We start from the raw sequence: 19,259 nt of genomic DNA, 5'->3' as shown, positions 1-19,259 counted from the left end.
AGAACAAACAGGTACAGTATGCAGGAAAAAAACTATTAATAAAAACTACCAGAAAGAGCACCATCCGATGTAAGAAGTGCACAAGTTCTCGTGATTCATCGCTTTTTCAATCAACCGTCGCACTTGATGTTCGACTGAATCTCCAGCGTCCACCGCTGAACCAGCTTCGATTAAACCGTCTTTCCCGGTTAATTTATCGTTCATTCGTTGCATGACACTCACCGCTCGATCGTTCAAAACCATATTATCCTCGTTGTCGTTTATGCCGTCCAACGCGTCGATGAGTTCGTCGCGCTTTAAAATTTCCGGTTCGAACGAGGACATGCTACTGCCGTAATTCCCCGCGGCCGCGGCGACGGCGGCAACCGCAGCAGCAGCGCTGCTTTGTGCGTGTTGATTTTGGTGTTGTATATCGCCACTGGCACCGAGCTGTTGATGCATAACGCGCTGCGCGTAGGAAGTTGAGTGGTGATTGAGATGCTGTTGGTGGTTACCGCCGACAGATCTGTCTTGATCGTTGGCGTCGCCGTGTTCGGATTCATCGACCGAAACGTTTGTCGGATCGCCAACACCGCCGAGGATGTTCATGTCCGTACCAATCATAGCGGACATTCCACCACCACCGCCAAACTCGCGCATGTTTTCGTATTGCGCGTGTAACGCCGTCGCGCCCATCACGGAGGAGGAAACCGGAACTTGCCCGCTCGGCGTGTCCATAAACATCGGCGCGGCGCCTGGTTTTTGCCCAGTTCTCGGTAAATCGTCGGAGCCAGAATCCAATCGAGAGGAAGAGTTGTGCCCAAAATCGGCGGTATTTGTTCGACTGTCGACACCAACCGCTTTACTCTTCTCGTCCAAATCGGCGTGGAAGGATTCGTTTTCAGGAATGGTTGGCGTTTTGGGCGGCGGCGTTCGCGAAGGCGCCCTAGAGGATTGACCGGAAGGCACATCAGACCCACCTGGGGTTGCTGAGCCAGAACCACTGGAACCGTCTCCCGCGACGAGAGTATCGTTATTAATGTTATTATTTGATGATGGTTCCTCGGCATCGCGAGAAATGGTATGCCTCGCCAATGGACTCGATTTCGCGCTACTCGTTCCAGCCGCCGGCGTGACGCTTCCGCTGTTGTTCGCCGTAGAATTCGCGTTGGACGAAGGCTCCGCGGAGGATCCATTTTGCTCAGTCGCTTGATTCGCCAAAAGTCTCCAATTAATCAATGGGTCGTGAACAAACGCCTCTAACATAGCCAACACGGAATCTTTATTGCTTCGTAACACCGTAATCACTCTTTGACAAGTACCGATGAAGTTCCCTTCAATCCCGGAGACTTCCATCGCTTTCACCAACATTCGAGTTAAACGAAACGGCACGCGTTCTGGGAACTTTTCTCGGTGCATAGACGCTTCAAAACAATCGCCAAAATCGATATGCAAAACTTTTCCGGAGTATCTATCAATCATAAGGTTACTCGGGTGTCGATCACCGAGACCGAGTAAGTAGCCAACCATGGACATGACGGCCAAGGATCTCGTATACGTCGTTCGACGATCGAGCCATTGCTCGGAGCTGTGCGATTTGAGCCATAAAACTTGCGCTAAATCATTCCCAGGCGTGTTATCTAACGCGTGTCGGAAGACTTCAACTTTATTCACCAACGGCAAATTGTCGTAATCCGGGGCCATGGCGAGCATTAAACGATGTTCCAAGTTCAAAGGAATTTTGCGCGCCTCGCGGTGTTCTCGGATGAGAACGTGCATGGTGTCGCAATTCGGAACCCAGCCAATGAGGCCAGAGTTTGGAGATAACGGGACGACGGCGTATCGAGCAATCGCTAAATCTCTCCTCGATGTCGAAGGCGTGCTATTCAACAATTGATTAACTAAACCGAACAACTGCATGACGCGTTCGTCTTGGCGTAAATCTTCGTGACCTTTTAACAAGTAACCGTAATCTTTCCCATCGGAGCCGTGGATTTGTAAACGTCGCGGGCGTTGTTTGGAAGTGATGACATGCATGGTGGGCGCGAACCACGCGATTGTTACCAGTTCGCCACCAGGAATATAATTCCCGGGTAAAGACAACTCTAAATCTCTCGCCGACAACAACCGGTGCGAGACGTATCTCAACTCTAAAGTTGTCAACGTCGGCAGTTGCTTGTTGATTCGTTTGAACACGTGATAATATAAATCCCAAGCTTGATTCAAATCCTCCTCGCGGCCGGACTCTTTGAACTTCTCGCAGTATTCACGAGCCTCTCGTAATTCTCTTCCGTAAGCTTGCGCGAATGACATCTCTTGCAACGTCTCCGCGCCGGTGCGTTCCAAAATGTGATGCAGAGGCGCCAAAACTGCAAACATGCCATCCACGTTTTGTTCGCCAAAGTATAAACGAGACGCCTCTTCCAATGCTTCGTGCCACGCTTCGTGCCAAACAATCGCGACGCGAATGAGCTCTAAACTTACTACTTCCGCTTGCTCGACTAAAAGCGCGGAATGATTCCGCAAGTTGTCTAGAACCGCCGTGGCGGAGACGCGTCGAGTGGTCGATTGCGACTTACACGCGACAAGTAATGGATACAACAACGCCTGGGGATGCTGACGGCCAACGCGAACCAATAATCGATGAATTAATCGTCGAACAGGTGGTGAATTCGAGTGAATTCGAGCAACAATTTGGGGAATTACTGCGAGCCACGTGTTGATGGAAACGTGACCGAAACCTTCAACCAACGCGGCTTCGACTTCCGGCAAATGGCCGTAGTTAAACCATAAGGTTAACAGGCGTAAAATATCTTGCAGAGCACCACCCATATCACGCGGCGTGGAGCCACCCAATGCGATCGATCGAAAGAAACCCGATATAGCTGGCGCGACGTGCCTCGTTGCGGCGGCTTTGAGCGCGTCTCTTTCTTCGTTGACATTTAATCGCTGCGTGGCTAAACGCTGGTAGTGTTCCATCGCGGTGGCGTTGAACAAAGCCCAGTTGTGCCAGGCTTTCGCCCAGTGTCTTGAATGTTTTGTAGCCGTACCAAAGGAAGTCAAGACGTCGGAAATTGTATCGTCGTCTAACGTTTCCTCGGCGAGTTCCCATCGCCACTGCCCGAGTTTCAAAAAAGCCTTCGAGACTAACTTTGCGTCGTCTTTAGCTAATCGACTACCTTCCATCTCGCGCTGATACGACGCCGAAAATAACTCGCTCGCGAGCGATTGTAAACGCTGAAATGCCTCTTCTCTCGAGTTAACGCCCCATAAGTGTTTGCAGTACGCAAACATGACCAAAGGTCGACCGGATCCAGCGCCGAAGCCTTCTTGACCGGCGGAGAACTCGCTCGGGTCGTATTCTAAAAGTCTAACCAAAGTTCTCTTCGCTTGCGATTGACGACCGGCTTTACGATTCATGGATGCGAACTTTAACCACGTGTTTGTTTCTTTGCTCATCGGGAGCACTAGCGCTCGAACGGCTAAGAGCGATTGCCAAACTTCCACGTCTCTCGAAACGCCGTAGATGCGATCGCGCCACATTTGACGAACGACATCTTGTCTGTGTTTCGCGCGTGGGTCGTGTTGCGCCATCGCTTGTAACTGAGCGTATTCGACAACTTCCTCGAGCTCGGCGAGCTGCTGCGCGCGAACAACACCGCCGTATGAGCGATCATACGATTCGGAAACCAACGACACGAGCTCTTGACCGAGCGCCTCTCGAGACGCGTCGATGTGTCTTAAAGCCGCCATCGGGTCTGCGCGACGAACGGCGAGAACGGCGCGGTAGAAATCCCCGTCCCCGGGCGTGATCAACGCGTTGACTTCGGAATACGGCGTTGAATTATCCGGCTTGCTCTTCTTACCGTTCATCTCGTCCAAGGTATTACCCGATCCTTTCTTATCGCCGCCGGAGCCGTTCGCACTAGACCCGTTCTTTCCGGTCGTGGGATCTCGTTTCGAGCTCGAGTAATGCACAGTGTACTTTTCCATCGATTTCCAATCGCCTAAATGCCACGCCGCTCGAGCCGCTAACGGTGCAACTTTATCCCTTAAAACCGAGTGTTTTGCCGATACGAGCTTTTTTATCTTTCTCTCGGAGATGGCGTCCCCTCCGTTTTCCCCTACTTGGATACCAATCTTGCTCGCGTGGGAATGCGGTGCACCGCCTTCGTTTGTCGGCCACTCTCTCTTAGCTAACGCGATGAGTCGTTCCCACTCACCTAAAGCGGCTAAACATCGCATTTGCCCTAAACTCGCCTCCTCGCGCGCGATGCGATCGGCTTTGGACATGAGTTGTCGATTGTAATGGTACGAAAAAGACGGCGATGGCGGTCTTTGCGCTGCTCCCGAGTACTGCTGATGATGGTTTCTGGAGGAAACTTCTCTTTGATATAGAATTTCTGCCTCTCTCGCCGCTCGCGCGTCCAACTCATCCGCTTTCTTCTTATGCGCCTCCAACGCGAATTCCCATTGCCCTAATTTTTCATACCACGACTCTTTCACGTTCACTTCCAATTTTTTATTCCTCAGATGCGTTAACACCCCAAGAGCGGCTTCTGGCAATTGCAACTGATTGTTGATCGCAATAATCGCCTCGACGCATTCGTTTGGCATGGATGTAAACTCCAACTCCTTGTAATGCAAAGCTTTAGCGTACGCGCGACACCGCTCGGCGATGGCCCCCAACGTTCGCACGTCTACCGGGATCGGTTTCTCGTCACGTTCCATAAACTCGGACAAGTTGAGCAAAGTCGCTACAATTTCCGGAGGTATCGTCGGTGACGTGAACGCAGATTCCATCGAACGCACGAGTTGCTCTCTGTGCACCACGGACAACTCAGCCCAACAACTCACGAAGGATTCGCAAAACAAATCCCTAGCGACGTTAGGTTGAACGTTCGCCAGGTCCGCACACGCTCTCAGCGACGGAGACGGGGAAGATTTTAACAATTCAACCGATAACTGACGCATCCACTCGAGCCAATCTTCTTTTGTGGATCTTTGCGACGATTCCCACGCTTTGCGCAACGCGAATTCGTTGACGACGAGCTTTTGTGGTTGCACCGGAGGCGGAGGTCTATTCGATCGAGGATCAAACGCGTTCGACTCTTCGTATTCTTCTTGGCTGAGCACACCCTCGCTACCAAAGATACTCGCATTTGAGGTGATCGAAAGCGCCCCGAACGCCGCAGGAAACTTCCCGCCCGATTCGATGCGTTCGCGCATCGCTTCGAAACGTTTGTCTTTCAGGCCCACTCTGCGAGCGACGCGAGTAATCGAGGGAAGGAACAGCCGGTATTCATTTCCTAACGGCTTTTCCAGAGCAATTAACGCATCCACGGCATACTTTCGAAGAATAGCGTCGTCGCTTTCCAAAATGCGCGCTAGCGGAGCAATAATTGCACTCGCGTGTTGGGACGACGCGCACTGCATGCGAGGTAAAAGTCTGGATAACGAAGCCAAGACCGCTCGGCGCACTTGAAACGGTACCGGAGCTACGCCCGGTTTGAACAACCTAACAATCGACGGTAATGCTAAGTGTAAGTGTTCATCCACACCACTCCCGAACGTTTCCAACGCTCTCAAGACGTACGGCACTGCCGCGTACCTCCCAGATCGCTCCGCGTCCGCCAACACCGCGACAATCCTCGGCAACAACTCCGGCAAATACGACCGAAACTCATCTCTCAACGCTCTGGACAGCTCTTCGCACAGCAACAACGTCGATTTTAAAAGCGCGTTATTGCCCCAGAACGTGTGAATGATTTCTAAAATTTCCGGTAAAAATCTCCTCACGTGCGCTTTAATCACGCTTACTAAAATCGCCAACTCTGAGAGCATAAACTCTCGCAAAGCGTCGTCGCACGTGCGCATGACGTCGAATAAAACCGGAAGGACGGTCGGTAGGTATGAAACACAGTTCAACCCTAATGAATTGTGAAAAATGAACATGACCGATCGAACAACCATGTGTCGATGACTAGACATGGATTTATCTCTCAATACTCTTAACAACGCGTTCAAGGCAACCGTCGGGTAGAAATCGTCGCTCGCCGTGGTTAAGTTCATCAGCGGTAAGAGGTCGTGCGAATTTTCGTCGTCGTCATCGTCGTCGTCGCGGTAATTGTCATCGCCAGCTGTTTTTAAATTTATTTTATTCACATTCTTACCAAAACCTCCCATGATGTACGCATTCGCTTCAACCGCGACTGCTTTAGGGTTGTTTGTCACCGCTTTGGCCACCGCGGATTGTTTCACCCCTCGAACGCCAGCCGCGGAGAGTAAACCTTGACCGTATAGTTTGATTTCGTTTTCTTTGTGCGCGTGTGGGTCTAAAGCGCCGAGAATACCCAATGTTCGCAACACGTTTTCTCGTTTTGTGCCTTTCTCCGTCGCTACCATGCGTAAAAGTAACGGAAGCAACTGCGGGTGATCGGCGTACGGAGCGACGACGTACCCGGAGTGCTTTACCAGTTTACCTAAAGTGATCACGGCAATATCACGCGTAGCGTTTGACTTCAAAGCTTGCATGAGCAAAACGAGGAGCTCAGGCACGTGCAACCTAGTTGCCGGTCCACCAACTTCCATGAGTTCGCCGATGGTGGCAATCGCGGCGGCTTTCTCTCGACCGCTCACCGCCGTGCGCACAAAGACCGACGCCGATGATTTTGCCATCGCATCCGAAGTAGACATTTTACCGATTTTCGTGTGATCGTGCGCACTCATCGGGTCTTCGTTCAGATGTTTCATGGACGTATCATCGTCGTCTAAATTTGGCCTTTCGTTTGTAATGTTACCGACGTCTCTCTGCTTCTTTTCCTTCTTGTTCTTGCGATTGGAGGCGTCGTCGTCGTTGAAATCGTAATACTTATCGCTCGAGTCGTTCGCGTTTTCGTCTTTACCGTTGTTATTATTCGAGTCGTTGCCGTTGCCACCTTTCTTGCCCTTTTCTTTCTTTCCGCTTTTGGCATCTTTACCGTCCTTCTTTTTATCGTCAACAACCCCAGCGCCGCTACTTTTCGAATCTTCCGCTTTCGCTCTCAACATCCTCGTCAATGTTTTCAAAATCACCGGGCAAATGTGCGGCGTGAATAATCGAGGACATGCACGAATGAGAGTCGCGATTAACTTTGCCGATTCTTCTCTGACTGAAGATTCTGTTGACCTTTCGAGTTCTGCCAAGAGCTGCAACAAGTACGCTCTCAACGCCGGCAAACAATACCCGGGGTTTCTCGGTGAAAGCCGCGTGCCTATCAACTCAATCGCCAGAGCTCTCACTACCACATTTTCGTCGTTCAAAGCCACGAATAATGCTCTCAAGGACCGCGCTTGCGACAAATACGAATCAATCGCGCGACAGCCAATCACAAATGCCCTCAAAACTGACGCTCGAAAGTTAGCGTCTAAATCCGCCACCGACAGTTGCAACAACCGTTCCATGATGACATCCCTCGTCGCTTGCGGTTTAGCGTCGGACTGACCGTTAAGTAGCATCAACGCGTTTCGATTCGAAGCGCTGTATTGATTTTGTCGATGATACGAAGAGGGAGAAGGCTTTTGCGAAATTTGCTTCAGCTCCAACAAGTGGCAGCACGTCAACGCCGCTTCCAATCGCACGTCCACGGAAGGGTTATCTAAATGTTGGACGACGTTACGTCGCGCAAATTTTAGCAACAATCGAGACTCGAACGGGAACGAGCGCATGGTGCGTAATGCGAGCTCGAGTGTTCGTCGCGAAACTCTTCGTTGACCATTGGTCGCATCAGACGATGGATGTTCAAACATCGCGCCTTCAAAACCGAGGAGGTTATGATGATGCCCAAATTCGCCGCTACCCGCGTTCGTCGTCCTAGTCGCCATGGACACGGCATCGAATAAGCGACTTTGGATTTGTGAAGTCAAGTCTGGTAACGCGTCCGTGATTGTTTCCAACGAAGAGACTAAGGATTTGGACAGACCAACAGCAAACATTGTCGGCAAGACGTTCAATACGTGCGGTTTCCAAGATTCCTGAAGCGCGGCAGCCATTTCGCCGCAACATCTCAGAGCCTCGCGGACGCCCGAACGAAGCACCTTCTCGTTCGCTAATTTTAGCTCTTGCTTTCTTCGAATTTCTTCCTCGTCGTCTTCGTCTTTTTCCGTATCTTTAGCCGACCCTTGCCGTTTCGTCCTCTTTGCGATTTTGTTGCGACCATTCCCCCCGTTTTCGTCGTCGAAATCGCCGTCCAGCTCTTCGCCGTTATTATTACTCCTATTCTTCCTCTTTTCGCGGTTTTCTTTCTTAATGCTCTTTCGTCGTTTCCTTGACGCCAAACGCTCTTCGTAATTTAAAGAACCTTCACCGAAAACATCGTACATGACGGCAGAGATTTCCGGAAGGTAACGCAATAACGCGCTTCCCAGAGGTTTCTCAAACATGCGATTTTCTTGGACCGAATAGTCGTTCACGCGAACGCTCCTTCCATCGGCCGAGGTAATCTGCGAAACTGTATTCGGCGATCGCGATCGGTAGTTGCCGTATGCTCCTGGCGTTTGAACTCCGTTATTATTGTTCATGAACCCATCGGGAGTACTGACGGAACCGGGCGTAAGCCATCCCGGGCCGTTACTATTGACTTCTCCTGATCCACCAATTAAAGCGTTGTTGTTGTTGTCGTTGTTTGGAGTCGCCAGAACGGGCGATTGCATGAGCGGACCGAGCAAGTTTTGATTGTTCATTTGATGTTGTTGGTTGCTGTAATTTGAGCCGTTCGCCGGCGTCCCAGATCGAGATCTATCTAGAGGCGACGCGCCTCCGCTGCCGCCGCCGTATCCTCTGTTGTGAGCATTCGGAGTGGTCGTACTGTTGCTATTTACTATCAACTGCGGCGTGCCTCGATGACTGGAAATACCACCACCGCTAAGCACGTGTTGTCCTTGCGTGGGGTAGTAGCTCGAGCTCGTCATGTTATTATCTTCTCTCGCCCTTCGCACGCGCATGAGTTCGTCCGCGCGCATCGCCGGTTCCAACGCTTTCGCTAAATCACCGAGTGCTAGGAAACCCGCATCTCTTTCGCCTTGCGCTCGAATAGAAGTAAGCAAAACCCCACACGCTAGCGGTAAATACGAATCTGCAAACCTTCTCGGTGAAAACGCGGCTAACTTTGGAATCAAATCAATCACCGACCTTCTCACGATGAGACGTCTGGATCGATAAAACTTCAAAACCGTTTCCGCAACCTCTTTATATCTAGAAAGCATAAACTCGCCCGTGTGACGCAACAGTTCGCCGAGCGCGAGTAAAGAACCGTGGATTTTTTCTGGACGATCGTTGTACTGCGCGTTCGTGTGCACTTTTTTTGCCGACGGCGAGTGCTTGTCCGAGGGCGTCTTTCTACTGCTACTGCTATGAGGCGTCTTGGCAGAGCCACCGCCGCCGCCAGATTTCGACGGCGTCGTCGTCGAATTCCCCGGAGTCAACGGAGCTTCTAAACCTTTTCTCGCTTCTTCATACAGTTTATAATACCATTGGACGCGATATCTCGTCTCTCTTTGCTCGATAACCATCAAACACGCTCGTAACGCCAACACGCCGGCCAATCGAACGTCTAAACTCGGATCGTGCAACGCCGGCCACACGGCTTTGATGAAATGCGGCACGTGCACGTTAAACACCGTCGGCGCATTTGCGGCTAACTCTCTCAAAGTCAACGCGGCGGCAAACCGTTTTCGCTCTTCCCGTACGGGATTTTTTAACCATTTAAACGCTCTGTTCACCTCCTCCTCCACGATATCCGCGGTCACCGCGCCTCCGGTCGCCACCAACCTCCCCAACGCCTGACTCGCCGCACTCGCTAAAACCGGTTCCGGTCCTTGTCGCATCGTTGTCACCGCTGTCCTCAAATACCGAGCAAACCTGGTAACTTTCTCGACCTCCTCGCCAAACTCGACCGAACACAACTGGTCCACGCACGCCACCGCGGCTAACCGTTCTCTCAAAATAACGCTTCCGGCTAACTTTTCAATCCTCTCGTGCGCATCGTTGGTAAACTGCGCGAATGCACTCGTCGACGCTTCCCGTGCCTGGCCTTCGACGTATTCTCTCAACGCGTTCCCTCGTTTCTCTCGAAACAAGAGTAAACTTTTCTTCTTCTTACTCCTCGCTCCGTACAGGAAGAAATCTTCCTCGTCGTCGTTATCATCATCGTTCTCGTCCTCGCTATTTTCTCCGTCGCTCTTCTCATCACCGTCGGCGTCCGAATACTCTTCCTCCGAGGAGCTGCTCTCATCTTCGCTGCTCGAGTCAGAATTCTCGGAATCATCTTCGTCGTTATTCGCGACTCCGTAAAACCTGCCGGCGTTATCGCTCGTCGCGTTTGTTTTCTTCGCCGCCACGGAAACGGTACTTTTCTTCAACGACTTATTCTCGCGCGTGCTCGCGGCGTCAAAACCGACGCCGAACAATTCCCCGGTCAATTCTCGGCTGTTTTGCGAGAACAAAAACAACGACGAACTCCTTCTCTTAGCGTTCTTCGTGTTGTTGTTGTATCTCGAAGAACTCTGCTCGTTGCTGCTGTGATGCGCGTTGGTATTGTTTTTCGGCGGTCTCGCGCATAAATCTCGAAGTAACGCGCTGAACGCATCCGTCGGTCGAGAGGAGGAGGACGAAACGACATCAGAAGACGTCTTGTTGTTGTTGTTGTTGTTATTGTTCGCGTGATGATGATGATGATGTTGCGCCGAAGAATCAACTTTCTTCTCCGGAATTACATTCGATGAAGACGCCATCGTTTCGCGTCTTCCGCGCGACGAGAACGAGAACGAGAAGAACGAGAAGAACGAGACCACTCTGCTCTCTCCCTTTATTTCGCCAAGAAAAGTAAGCGTTCTCTTCGCTTTTTCTTCTTCGTCTTCTTCTTTGTCTTCTTCTTCTTTAGATAAATTCTTTCGTGTTTTGCGGTCGAGTTTCTGACGATTTTGAGCGCAAAAGACACAAAAGTAAAAGGAGAAAAATGGGCATTTAAAGAAGGCATAAGTAGATGTTTTACGCCGCTGGAGAACACGCGTAATAGTAAAACACTGATCACATATATATACAAACGCGTTTACGAATAAGACTCTCTCTCTCTCTCTCTCTCTCTCTCTCTCTCTCTCTCTCTCTCTCTCTCTCTCTCTTCTCTTAGTAAACGAAATTATTATAACTTAAATGTTTAGACGTCGATGGAGTTGTACGTCGTCTTTCTCCCCGCGGATGTCGAGGATTTGGATTTCTCCGTCAAGAGAGAGTCAGAGTTTGCCGCCGATTCTCGGTACTTGCGAACGGCGAGCGCGCCGAAGCCGGCGCAGGCGAAGAGCAAGGTGCCGTACTTCAAGGATTCTGGGCGCAAAAACGAAGGTTTTTGTTGTTGTTCGCCGGAAAGCATTTGGACTCTGTTACCGAGACGAGACGAGAGCGTAGTCTCGCTGACCAAATCAGAAGGGCAGTTCGCAGGCTCGACGGCGCAGACGGAGTCGCAGGAGCCCCAAGTGTAGAGTTCGTCGCCCTTGTAGAAGCGGTTGCGAGACTTTGCGCCGTTCCATTCGTACTCTCGCGTGCAAGAATCCATCGCCGAAATGATATCGCCGTCCGGACACTTCGCGGCGTCGCCTTCGCATCCAATGTCGGATACGGCCGATAACTCGTTCTCTGGATCCAACTTGTCGTACAAATAGAAGCCAAACTCCTCGTCATCGGCTGGCGTGAAGTCAACGGCGAAGGTGCCGCAATACACTTCGGTCATCTCCATACCTTTGTCCCATTTGAAATCAGGGTCCATGGACTTGGTGATGATCTTAGCGCCGACGCGATCGGAAAACGTCTCTCCAGTCGAAAAAGTCAACTTAGAAAGCGGAGAGCAACCCGTGGAGAGAATCATGTGGCCTTTGAACGGATCGAGGAGTTGTTCTTTGATCTCCTTTTGCGCCTCCTCTTCGTTCGGTACGATGCAATCGTAGTTCACGGTCAAGTATTTGAAGGTTCCCCAGCACGGGTCGCCAAAAACACCATTCGAAGCCCCGACTTGGCACGATTGAAGGCCTTCGCACTGCGCTCCAACGACGCTGAAAGAGTCTTGGCACTGTTGATTTTTCCCGTGCCCGCAGTACTTGCCGTCTCGAGCCGCGCAAGTCGTGTTCGACCCGTTGCCGCAGACCCCGTTCTTCAAGCGACCGTACGTCGCGCTGTTGATCTTGGCAACGGTACCAGTTCCGCATTCAATATCGAGCGTTTTATGTTCGCACACGGTGGCATCTTTATTCGTCTCGACGTTGGCTTGTGCCTGCGCGAGTGCGGCTTGTAAGTCCGCCGCGGATTCTTCAGCCTTCGCGTCTTCCTTGGCGCTCGGATCCACGCAGTTGTACGAGATATTCAAGTATTTGAAAGTCCCCCAGCACGGATCGCCAAAATACCCGTTCGACGCCTTCACGCTGCAACTGTTCTTGCCTTCACAGGCGCCGCCAATTTTCGCTTTTTGGCTGTCGTACTGCCCGGTTTTATGGAACGGACAGTTTCTGTTCGACGTCGCCGAGTGCGGACAGACGACTGGTTCCCCAGTCACGTGCGCGGCTTCGGTGCGACCATACCTACGAATGAAAATATAAGATCAGTATTTACGAAGTAAGAGAGAGAGAGAGAGAGTCAGATGTACAAAAAGACGTACCAACCATCGACAACGCTGATGAGCTCCCCGGTTGGACACGAAATTGAGGCAGTTTTGTGTTCGCACACGATCGATTGTTCGTCGTAATTCGCGGACGCGAATTTCACGCCACCATTCAAAACGAGCGCGAGCGAGGCTGCCAACGACGCCGCTTTCGTAAACTTTGAATTCGTCTTTTGCTTCGTCATCATCGTCATCCTTTTGGAATTCCAATTTCAATGTAAAGCGTGTGATATATTATATATATATAACAGAAGATGTGTGTCTTCTTTCTGTTGTTTTCTGTCTGACAACAAATACACTCTCTGTCTCGCGTTTGTTCTTCTGCGCGTGTGTTTACGAACAACTCGTATTAACTGTCTGTCACAGAATGTATCTGTAGATACTCTAAGAAAAGTAAAGCACGAGAGTAGGGTGTTACGTCAGAGTGTTGCGAGAAAAGCAGACACAATGAGTTTAGGGTTTTACTACCAAAACCCTAAATAGTTCATGCTTTTGCTCTCGGGAAAAAAGAACAAAAGCGCGACGCAGAAGAACGAACGCACGAACGCACAAAGAAAGAAAGTCACGAGGATGATGACATCATCATCATCGGGACTGGAAAATGAAGTCCAAATCACGGCCACTTTCGTGACCAAAACGATAACGAATCCTAAATTCATAGTCTCCCCGTCCCCAATTACCGTCCCTGGAAAATTAACGAGGTACGGCTTGAGCGAAGTCGTCAACCATTTGCTCTCGCTTTCGGCGGCTTCGGAGGAGGAGAATGAAAACGAAACGAAATCGATCCCGTTTGATTTTTACATCGATAACTGTTTACTCCGAACCTCTCTGGCAAAAATGGCGAAAAAACTATCAAAATCTGCGGAACAAACGTTGGTGATTGAATACGTCCCGGCGCAAATGCCACCGGAGGAACAGAAAGCGGATGCGAAAAGAGATTGGATTTCAAGCGTGTGTGGGAGTTGGAGTAAAGCGATGGTGGCGGGGTGTTACGACGGCGCGGTGTACGCGCACGACAGCAAAGGGGTGGAGATTGAACGGTTGATGGGTCACGAAGGGAGCGTCACGTGCGTGACTTTAGCGCCGCCGAGGGAAGGGAGTGGGTGTTTGGTCATAGCAGGGGGGATGGATTGTACCGCGAGAGTGTTTCGGCTGGACGAAAACGGGAGGAGGAGGAAAAGCGACGACGAGGACGAGAAGACGAGAAGCGGCGGCGGCGTGATAAGGCATAAGGTATTTCGAGGACACGATATGCAAGTGAATTGCGTGGCAACAACGACAACGAGGCTGGACGATGAGAATAGCGTGAGATTGTTCTGTACCGGGAGCGACGACTCGACCGTGAAATTGTGGAATTTAGACGGCGGGATGGACTCCTACGCGGACGAAGAAGAAGGAAAAGAAGAAGTGGAAGGAAACAACAACAACAAAAGAAAATTAGACGAGGACAAAACACGAAACGAGCAAAGCGGAAGCGCGATGTTGACTTTAGAAGGGCACACTGAACGCGTGACGGGATGTGTGTTTGAGAATCCTCGATCGTTGTGGACGTGTTCGTGGGATCGATCCATCCGAAATTGGGACGTGGAGACGGGAGAAATGCGAGAGTCGTTCGTCGGTACGGACGTAAGCGCGAGAACGTGTTTAGCCGTACGAAAACGAACGGACGATTTAGATATAACCGGGACAGAAACAATGTGCGTCATCGCGCACGGTGGGACGGACAACATAGTCAGAATTTGGGATCCGAGAGAAGGCAACGCCAGCGAAGGGACGACGCTGTTGCGAGGACACCAGGTGCGTATTCGTATTTGCTTTATGATTTCTTTTCTTTTGCTCTCTTCTTTCTTCGACACAACCTTTCGCGCGCCGGTGATGATCAAATGATTTACCTACATTCTCTGAGCTAACTCGTGAAGAATAAAATTACTACTCTAATTTTTTCCTGAGGCGTTGCGATTTGATTTTTGTGTCATTTAAAGAGAAGAAAAAAGAGAGTCGATCGATCAACAATCGAACGCACTCACGCAAAACTAACTTCACGTACCTTTCTCAATTACACTACAAACACAACAGATGTTCATAAGTTCTCTTTCCTGGAGTCCTTCGAACGAGCATCACTTGCTTTCGTGCGCGTTCGACGGCGAAGTCAAGTTATGGGATACCAGAGGGAACGTCCCGGTGCACTCGGTGAAGGCGCACGAGGACAAGTGCTTCGCGGTGGACTTTTTCGGTCCGGATACGTTTTGTACCGGCGGGAACGACGGGAAGTTGAAGTTTTATACTCTTCCCAAATATAAAATGGATGATGAGGAGGATTAGTAGTAGTAGTAGTAGTGATAATCAACATTGCGTGACTACGCTGTAAATTTAATTGAAAGTAACTGCGTTGTACAACTTTATAACAACTTCTAGACAATTTGAAGCGCGTACAGTACCGTACATATATATATATTGTTACCAACCGTACCCGTCCTTATACTTTGGCGATCTCACGTCGCACGTCGCCTCCGCGTGGCCAATTTCAAACCCGACGTACGCTAAATTTCTCCATCTCGCAGGCGTCAGCACTTTACTCGTTGGGCAACACAAACCGTCAACGCGAACGTATTTCGTGACGACAACGCCTATGGAACCAGTAAAGAATGGGTTCCTGGCCCAATTTTTCAACGTCAACGATTTCACGAGCTCTGGATGTCGCGCCGATACGAACGAAGCGTACGATTCGTATTCGCTAAAGCCAATGTGCGCGTTTTCCGGTTCTCTGTACGCCTCGCGGATGATAGCTTCGCCCCAAGGAGGCAGTCGTCTCGCGTGGTCATCTTCTCTTTCAAAATCCTCCGGCACATCTTTAACTTCGCTTCTGCTGCTGCTACTACTACTACTACTACTAGTATTGCTACCGCTACTTCTTCTCCTACTACTACTCTTCGCGAACGCGCTCAACATTTCCTCCGCGACATCCGCATCGAAGAGCATCTGGTGCGCGACAAAACTCGTCCCATCGTCCGCGTAATGCACCGCGTTATCTACTTCTCCATCATCATTCTTCCTCCCAGTCGTGCTTCCGGACATCAACCGTTCGTACGTTCTCTTGTAACTCGGCACCACGTTCCCGCCAATCGCTCTCACCGCGCGTCCCGCGGAATCGAACAGTTTCATCGGTCTCAGCAGAATCATATCCGAATCCCACACTAAATAGTGTTTCGAGAGCGGCGGGTTCAGTTTCTTCGTCTTATGCGCGCTCAATTTGATAAACTGTTGCAAATACCACCCGCTCAAAGATCGACCCATAAAATTTTTATCATCGTTCTTCGATTCTTTCGTCTTTGTGCGAAACTTTTCAATCGCGTCCGCCGTTCTCTCTTTCGTCACTCCGTCCACGAATTCGTCCTCGTGAAAACACTCGATCCCATCCGCCGCCGTTTTAAACTTTTCGCAAAACCTTCTCTCCGTCGTGACGACGATGATCCGTCTCGGATTCGCGTATTGCCGTAAACTCATCAACGCGAGCTTATTCGCGCACGTCGGTTTCGCCGCGACGACCAACGCGTCCAACTCTCGCATCATTGCAACCGCCGGCGGGCACGGTTTCGCGTTTGGTTCGATCGACGGCAAGCACGATTTTGACGACGATGACATTACCACCTCGTTGTTCGTCCTCTCGAACGGTAACTCCCGTCGACTTCTTCCGCTCCCGCTCGTCCTCTCTCTGCTTGAAAAGAACACGAAGAACATCATCTCAAACACGACCACGCAAAATATCCCGAACAGTAACGTCGCGAATACGTTCCGGTCGCGAAATTTCACCGGTCTGTGTCCGTGCAGGATCGCCCCGACCGATGCCGTTCGTTTCATTCGTATTGCATCACTCTTTCACGCCGAGACGTTTTGGATGTTTTGTACCAACGACTCTTCAATCGAGAACTTTTTCTCTATAGAAGACAAATGTTTTTATTCTCAGACTGAAACGAAGTAGTATTATGCCATACTTTTAAAGTATTCTCTCCACGTAATCAAACTCTCCTCCGCAAAAATCAAAACGCGATCGATGAGAACATCATCAATGTTACTCGAACTGATGATCGTTAGAAACGGATAGTAGCATATATCGGAACATTATTGAGTGTGTCTCTTACTCGGCAAAATCAGCACTTTTAAGTGCCTTTTTTCGTGTCACACGAACGGAAGAAAAAAAATCGTAGTTTTTAAACCCTAAACCTAAAAACAGGTTTTTAGGTTTTTTTGGGTGACGACGGCGTCGTCTTTCCCGCACAAAAGTATCTCTCACTCGTATCACGTTTCTCTCTGAATCCTCGGATCCAGAGTGTTATAAAAGCAGAGAGAGAGAAGAGCATATCGCGATCGTCACCAACGTCGTGGGAAAAGCACATACGCGAGATATACTGTAGATATACTGCGAAGAGAAAGAGCGAGTTCTTTTTGTTTACAGAGTAATAAGAGAGAAAAAAAGAGAGACCCAAAATTCATTCATTCTTCATTGTGAGATAAATTGGAGGCGTTTTAGATATAAAACACACACGTCACGCACGAGAGATACTAACACAATGCCAGCGGTCGCGGTGAAGAGGAAATCCGCCGTGTTCGGTGGGAGCAACAACAACAACAACAACAACAACAACGAAAAGGAAAACGAGGATGAAAAAGTTTTCCTGGAACGCTCGTTGGAGTTTCAACAAGAGGGCGACCAATTCATGCAAAAGAAGGAATTTAAGAACGCGTTGCAGTTTTACGAGCAAGCGAAACAATTGATGCCGAAAGGGCACGAGTTATCGTCTGGTTTGGACGCGAGCAGAGCGGAGTGTTATTTGGTGATGGACAGACTCGCGGATGCGGTGAGCGCGGCGTCGGATGCGTTGAAGATGAACGGGGAGAACGCGCGAGCGTTGGTGACGAGAGCGAAGGCGTACGCGAGCACGGAAAACGAGACGAGGGCGAAGAAGGATATCGCGCGAGCGCACGAGTTGTTGCCGGAGGATTCGCACATTAAGCACATGCACGATCTCATTCTCGGGGTTGGGAACGGGAAGACGCCCGCTGGGTTAGGGGGGATGAACTTAGCCCCGAGCTCGAAGAAGAAAGGCGGGAAGATGTCCGCGGCGGAGCAGCAGTTGGAGCTTCAGAGAAAGCAACGATTGGAGATGGAGCAAAGGCAAAAGATGCAAGAGCACTTGAGACAAAACCCGAGCCAAGCGCCGATGATTCACTTGAAGGCAAAATTAGGGGACGATACGAGAGTGTGCGTGTTATCGAGCGCGATCGCGTATAGAGATTTGGTGACGACGATGACGAACAAGTTTCCAGACGCCGGGCAATTTACGATCAAGTACACGGACGAAAAAGGTGATTTGAGACCGTTACAAACCAGAGAGGATTTCCAAATCGCCATTCACTGGACGTCTGTTCGTTTGAGCAAAGCGGAGACGCCATCTTTGGCGCCGCCGTGCGTGAAACTCACCTTGGTCGAGTTGGCGAAGATTGAAGATATGGCAATCTTAGGCGAAGACGGAAAACCCGTCGGGTTACCGCCAAACGAAGTCGTCGAAATCGACGAGTGGATTTTGGACTTTGCCGCGTTGTTTCGCGAACACTTGGGCATCGATGCCGAAGCGCATTTGGACTTTCACTCGGACGGTTTGGATAAATGTTCCGAGGCGTTGGAGCCGACGAAGAGTTTGGAAGAGAGCAACGGGCCGGATGGGATTTTATCCGAAGCCTCGAAGAAGTTCCAAGAAGCCGCGGCTATGGCCACTTTTAACTGGGGTAACGTGCACATGTGCTCGGCGAGAAAAAAAATGGACGGTGGGAGAGAACCACCGGCTGAGGAAGGCGGGAACCCGGGTGCGGCTATCGCCACCGCCGCCAACTTTGACGAGGTTGAAAAAGAATTAGCGATTGCCGCTTCGCGCTTTGAAGCGGCTTTGGAAATCAAACCGGACTTTGTGGACGCCGCCACGGCCTTAGCTCAAAGACGATACGAACGCGCGAGATTATTGTGCGCTGCGGCTGGCTTATCCGGTCCGGATAGTACCAGAAAACCAGAAAAAGGCCACGACGCGAAGAAGCGTACGGCGGAAGCCGAGCAAGAGTTTTCGCAAGCCGTGGACGAATACAGAGCGGCGTTGAAGCAGTTACCGGACGAACCCCCGAAAACGCCGAAAACAGCTGAAGAGTTGGAAGCGCACGAACAAGCGGTAAAAGAAGCGCAAGAAAAGGGCGAAGACCCTCCGGTTTTGGACGAACCCACCATGAGAGCGCAAGTTTTAGTCATGCTCGGGAACACGTTGTTCGAACAAAGTCAAATGAGAGCGAGAGTCGGCAAAGAGTGGAAATCGGTCTTGGAAGAAGCCGTGGGGCACTTCAAATACGCAGGATGCAATCAAACCGACATAGACGCGGCGTTGAAGGTGCACAAAGGCAATTTAATGGAAGCGGCCGCCGCCAAGTAAAATCATAAAAAGATAATTACGTAAAAAGAAAAAGAGAGAGAGAGAGGTGGAGAGAGAGGTGCTGCCGGCAAACAGCGCTCTCTTCTTCTCTGTGAACAACAAAAACTTGTAGTAGCGTTAGCGTTTT

General features: G+C 50.4%; 6 protein-coding genes across 6 annotated transcripts; 3 read left to right on the top strand and 3 right to left on the bottom strand.

Annotated features, from left to right (window-relative positions):
* Positions 1-45: 45 nt before the first annotated feature.
* Positions 46-10,749, bottom strand: Bathy15g01290 (predicted protein; the record flags this gene model as incomplete). The annotated part of the gene is made up of 1 exon (XM_007508737.1): positions 46-10,749. One exon carries the CDS (start codon positions 10,747-10,749, stop codon positions 46-48), a length of 10,704 nt encoding a protein of 3,567 aa, XP_007508799.1.
* Positions 10,750-11,171: 422 nt separating this feature from the next.
* Positions 11,172-12,856, bottom strand: Bathy15g01280 (predicted protein; the record flags this gene model as incomplete). The annotated part of the gene is made up of 2 exons (XM_007508789.1): positions 11,172-12,582; positions 12,660-12,856. 2 exons carry the CDS (start codon positions 12,854-12,856, stop codon positions 11,172-11,174), a joined length of 1,608 nt encoding a protein of 535 aa, XP_007508851.1.
* Positions 12,857-13,148: 292 nt separating this feature from the next.
* Positions 13,149-14,549, top strand: Bathy15g01270 (predicted protein; the record flags this gene model as incomplete). Its single annotated transcript, XM_007508786.1, has 1 exon — positions 13,149-14,549. The coding sequence occupies one exon, from the start codon at positions 13,149-13,151 to the stop codon at positions 14,547-14,549; it is 1,401 nt and encodes a 466-aa protein (XP_007508848.1).
* A 189-nt stretch (positions 14,550-14,738) lies between these two features.
* On the top strand, positions 14,739-14,984 carry Bathy15g01260 (predicted protein; the record flags this gene model as incomplete). Its single annotated transcript, XM_007508937.1, has 1 exon — positions 14,739-14,984. The coding sequence occupies one exon, from the start codon at positions 14,739-14,741 to the stop codon at positions 14,982-14,984; it is 246 nt and encodes an 81-aa protein (XP_007508999.1).
* A 135-nt stretch (positions 14,985-15,119) lies between these two features.
* On the bottom strand, positions 15,120-16,520 carry Bathy15g01250 (predicted protein; the record flags this gene model as incomplete). The annotated part of the gene is made up of 1 exon (XM_007508948.1): positions 15,120-16,520. The coding sequence occupies one exon, from the start codon at positions 16,518-16,520 to the stop codon at positions 15,120-15,122; it is 1,401 nt and encodes a 466-aa protein (XP_007509010.1).
* Positions 16,521-17,230: 710 nt separating this feature from the next.
* On the top strand, positions 17,231-19,132 carry Bathy15g01240 (At1g62390-like protein; the record flags this gene model as incomplete). The annotated part of the gene is made up of 1 exon (XM_007508780.1): positions 17,231-19,132. The coding sequence occupies one exon, from the start codon at positions 17,231-17,233 to the stop codon at positions 19,130-19,132; it is 1,902 nt and encodes a 633-aa protein (XP_007508842.1).
* Positions 19,133-19,259: the final 127 nt, after the last annotated feature.

The sequence above is a fragment of the Bathycoccus prasinos genome (assembly GCF_002220235.1).
Source record: "Bathycoccus prasinos genomic : Chromosome_15".
Lineage (NCBI taxonomy): Eukaryota > Viridiplantae > Chlorophyta > Mamiellophyceae > Mamiellales > Bathycoccaceae > Bathycoccus > Bathycoccus prasinos.
The sequence above is the reverse complement of the archived record's forward strand: the minus strand, read 5'-3'. Positions and strand labels throughout refer to the sequence as shown.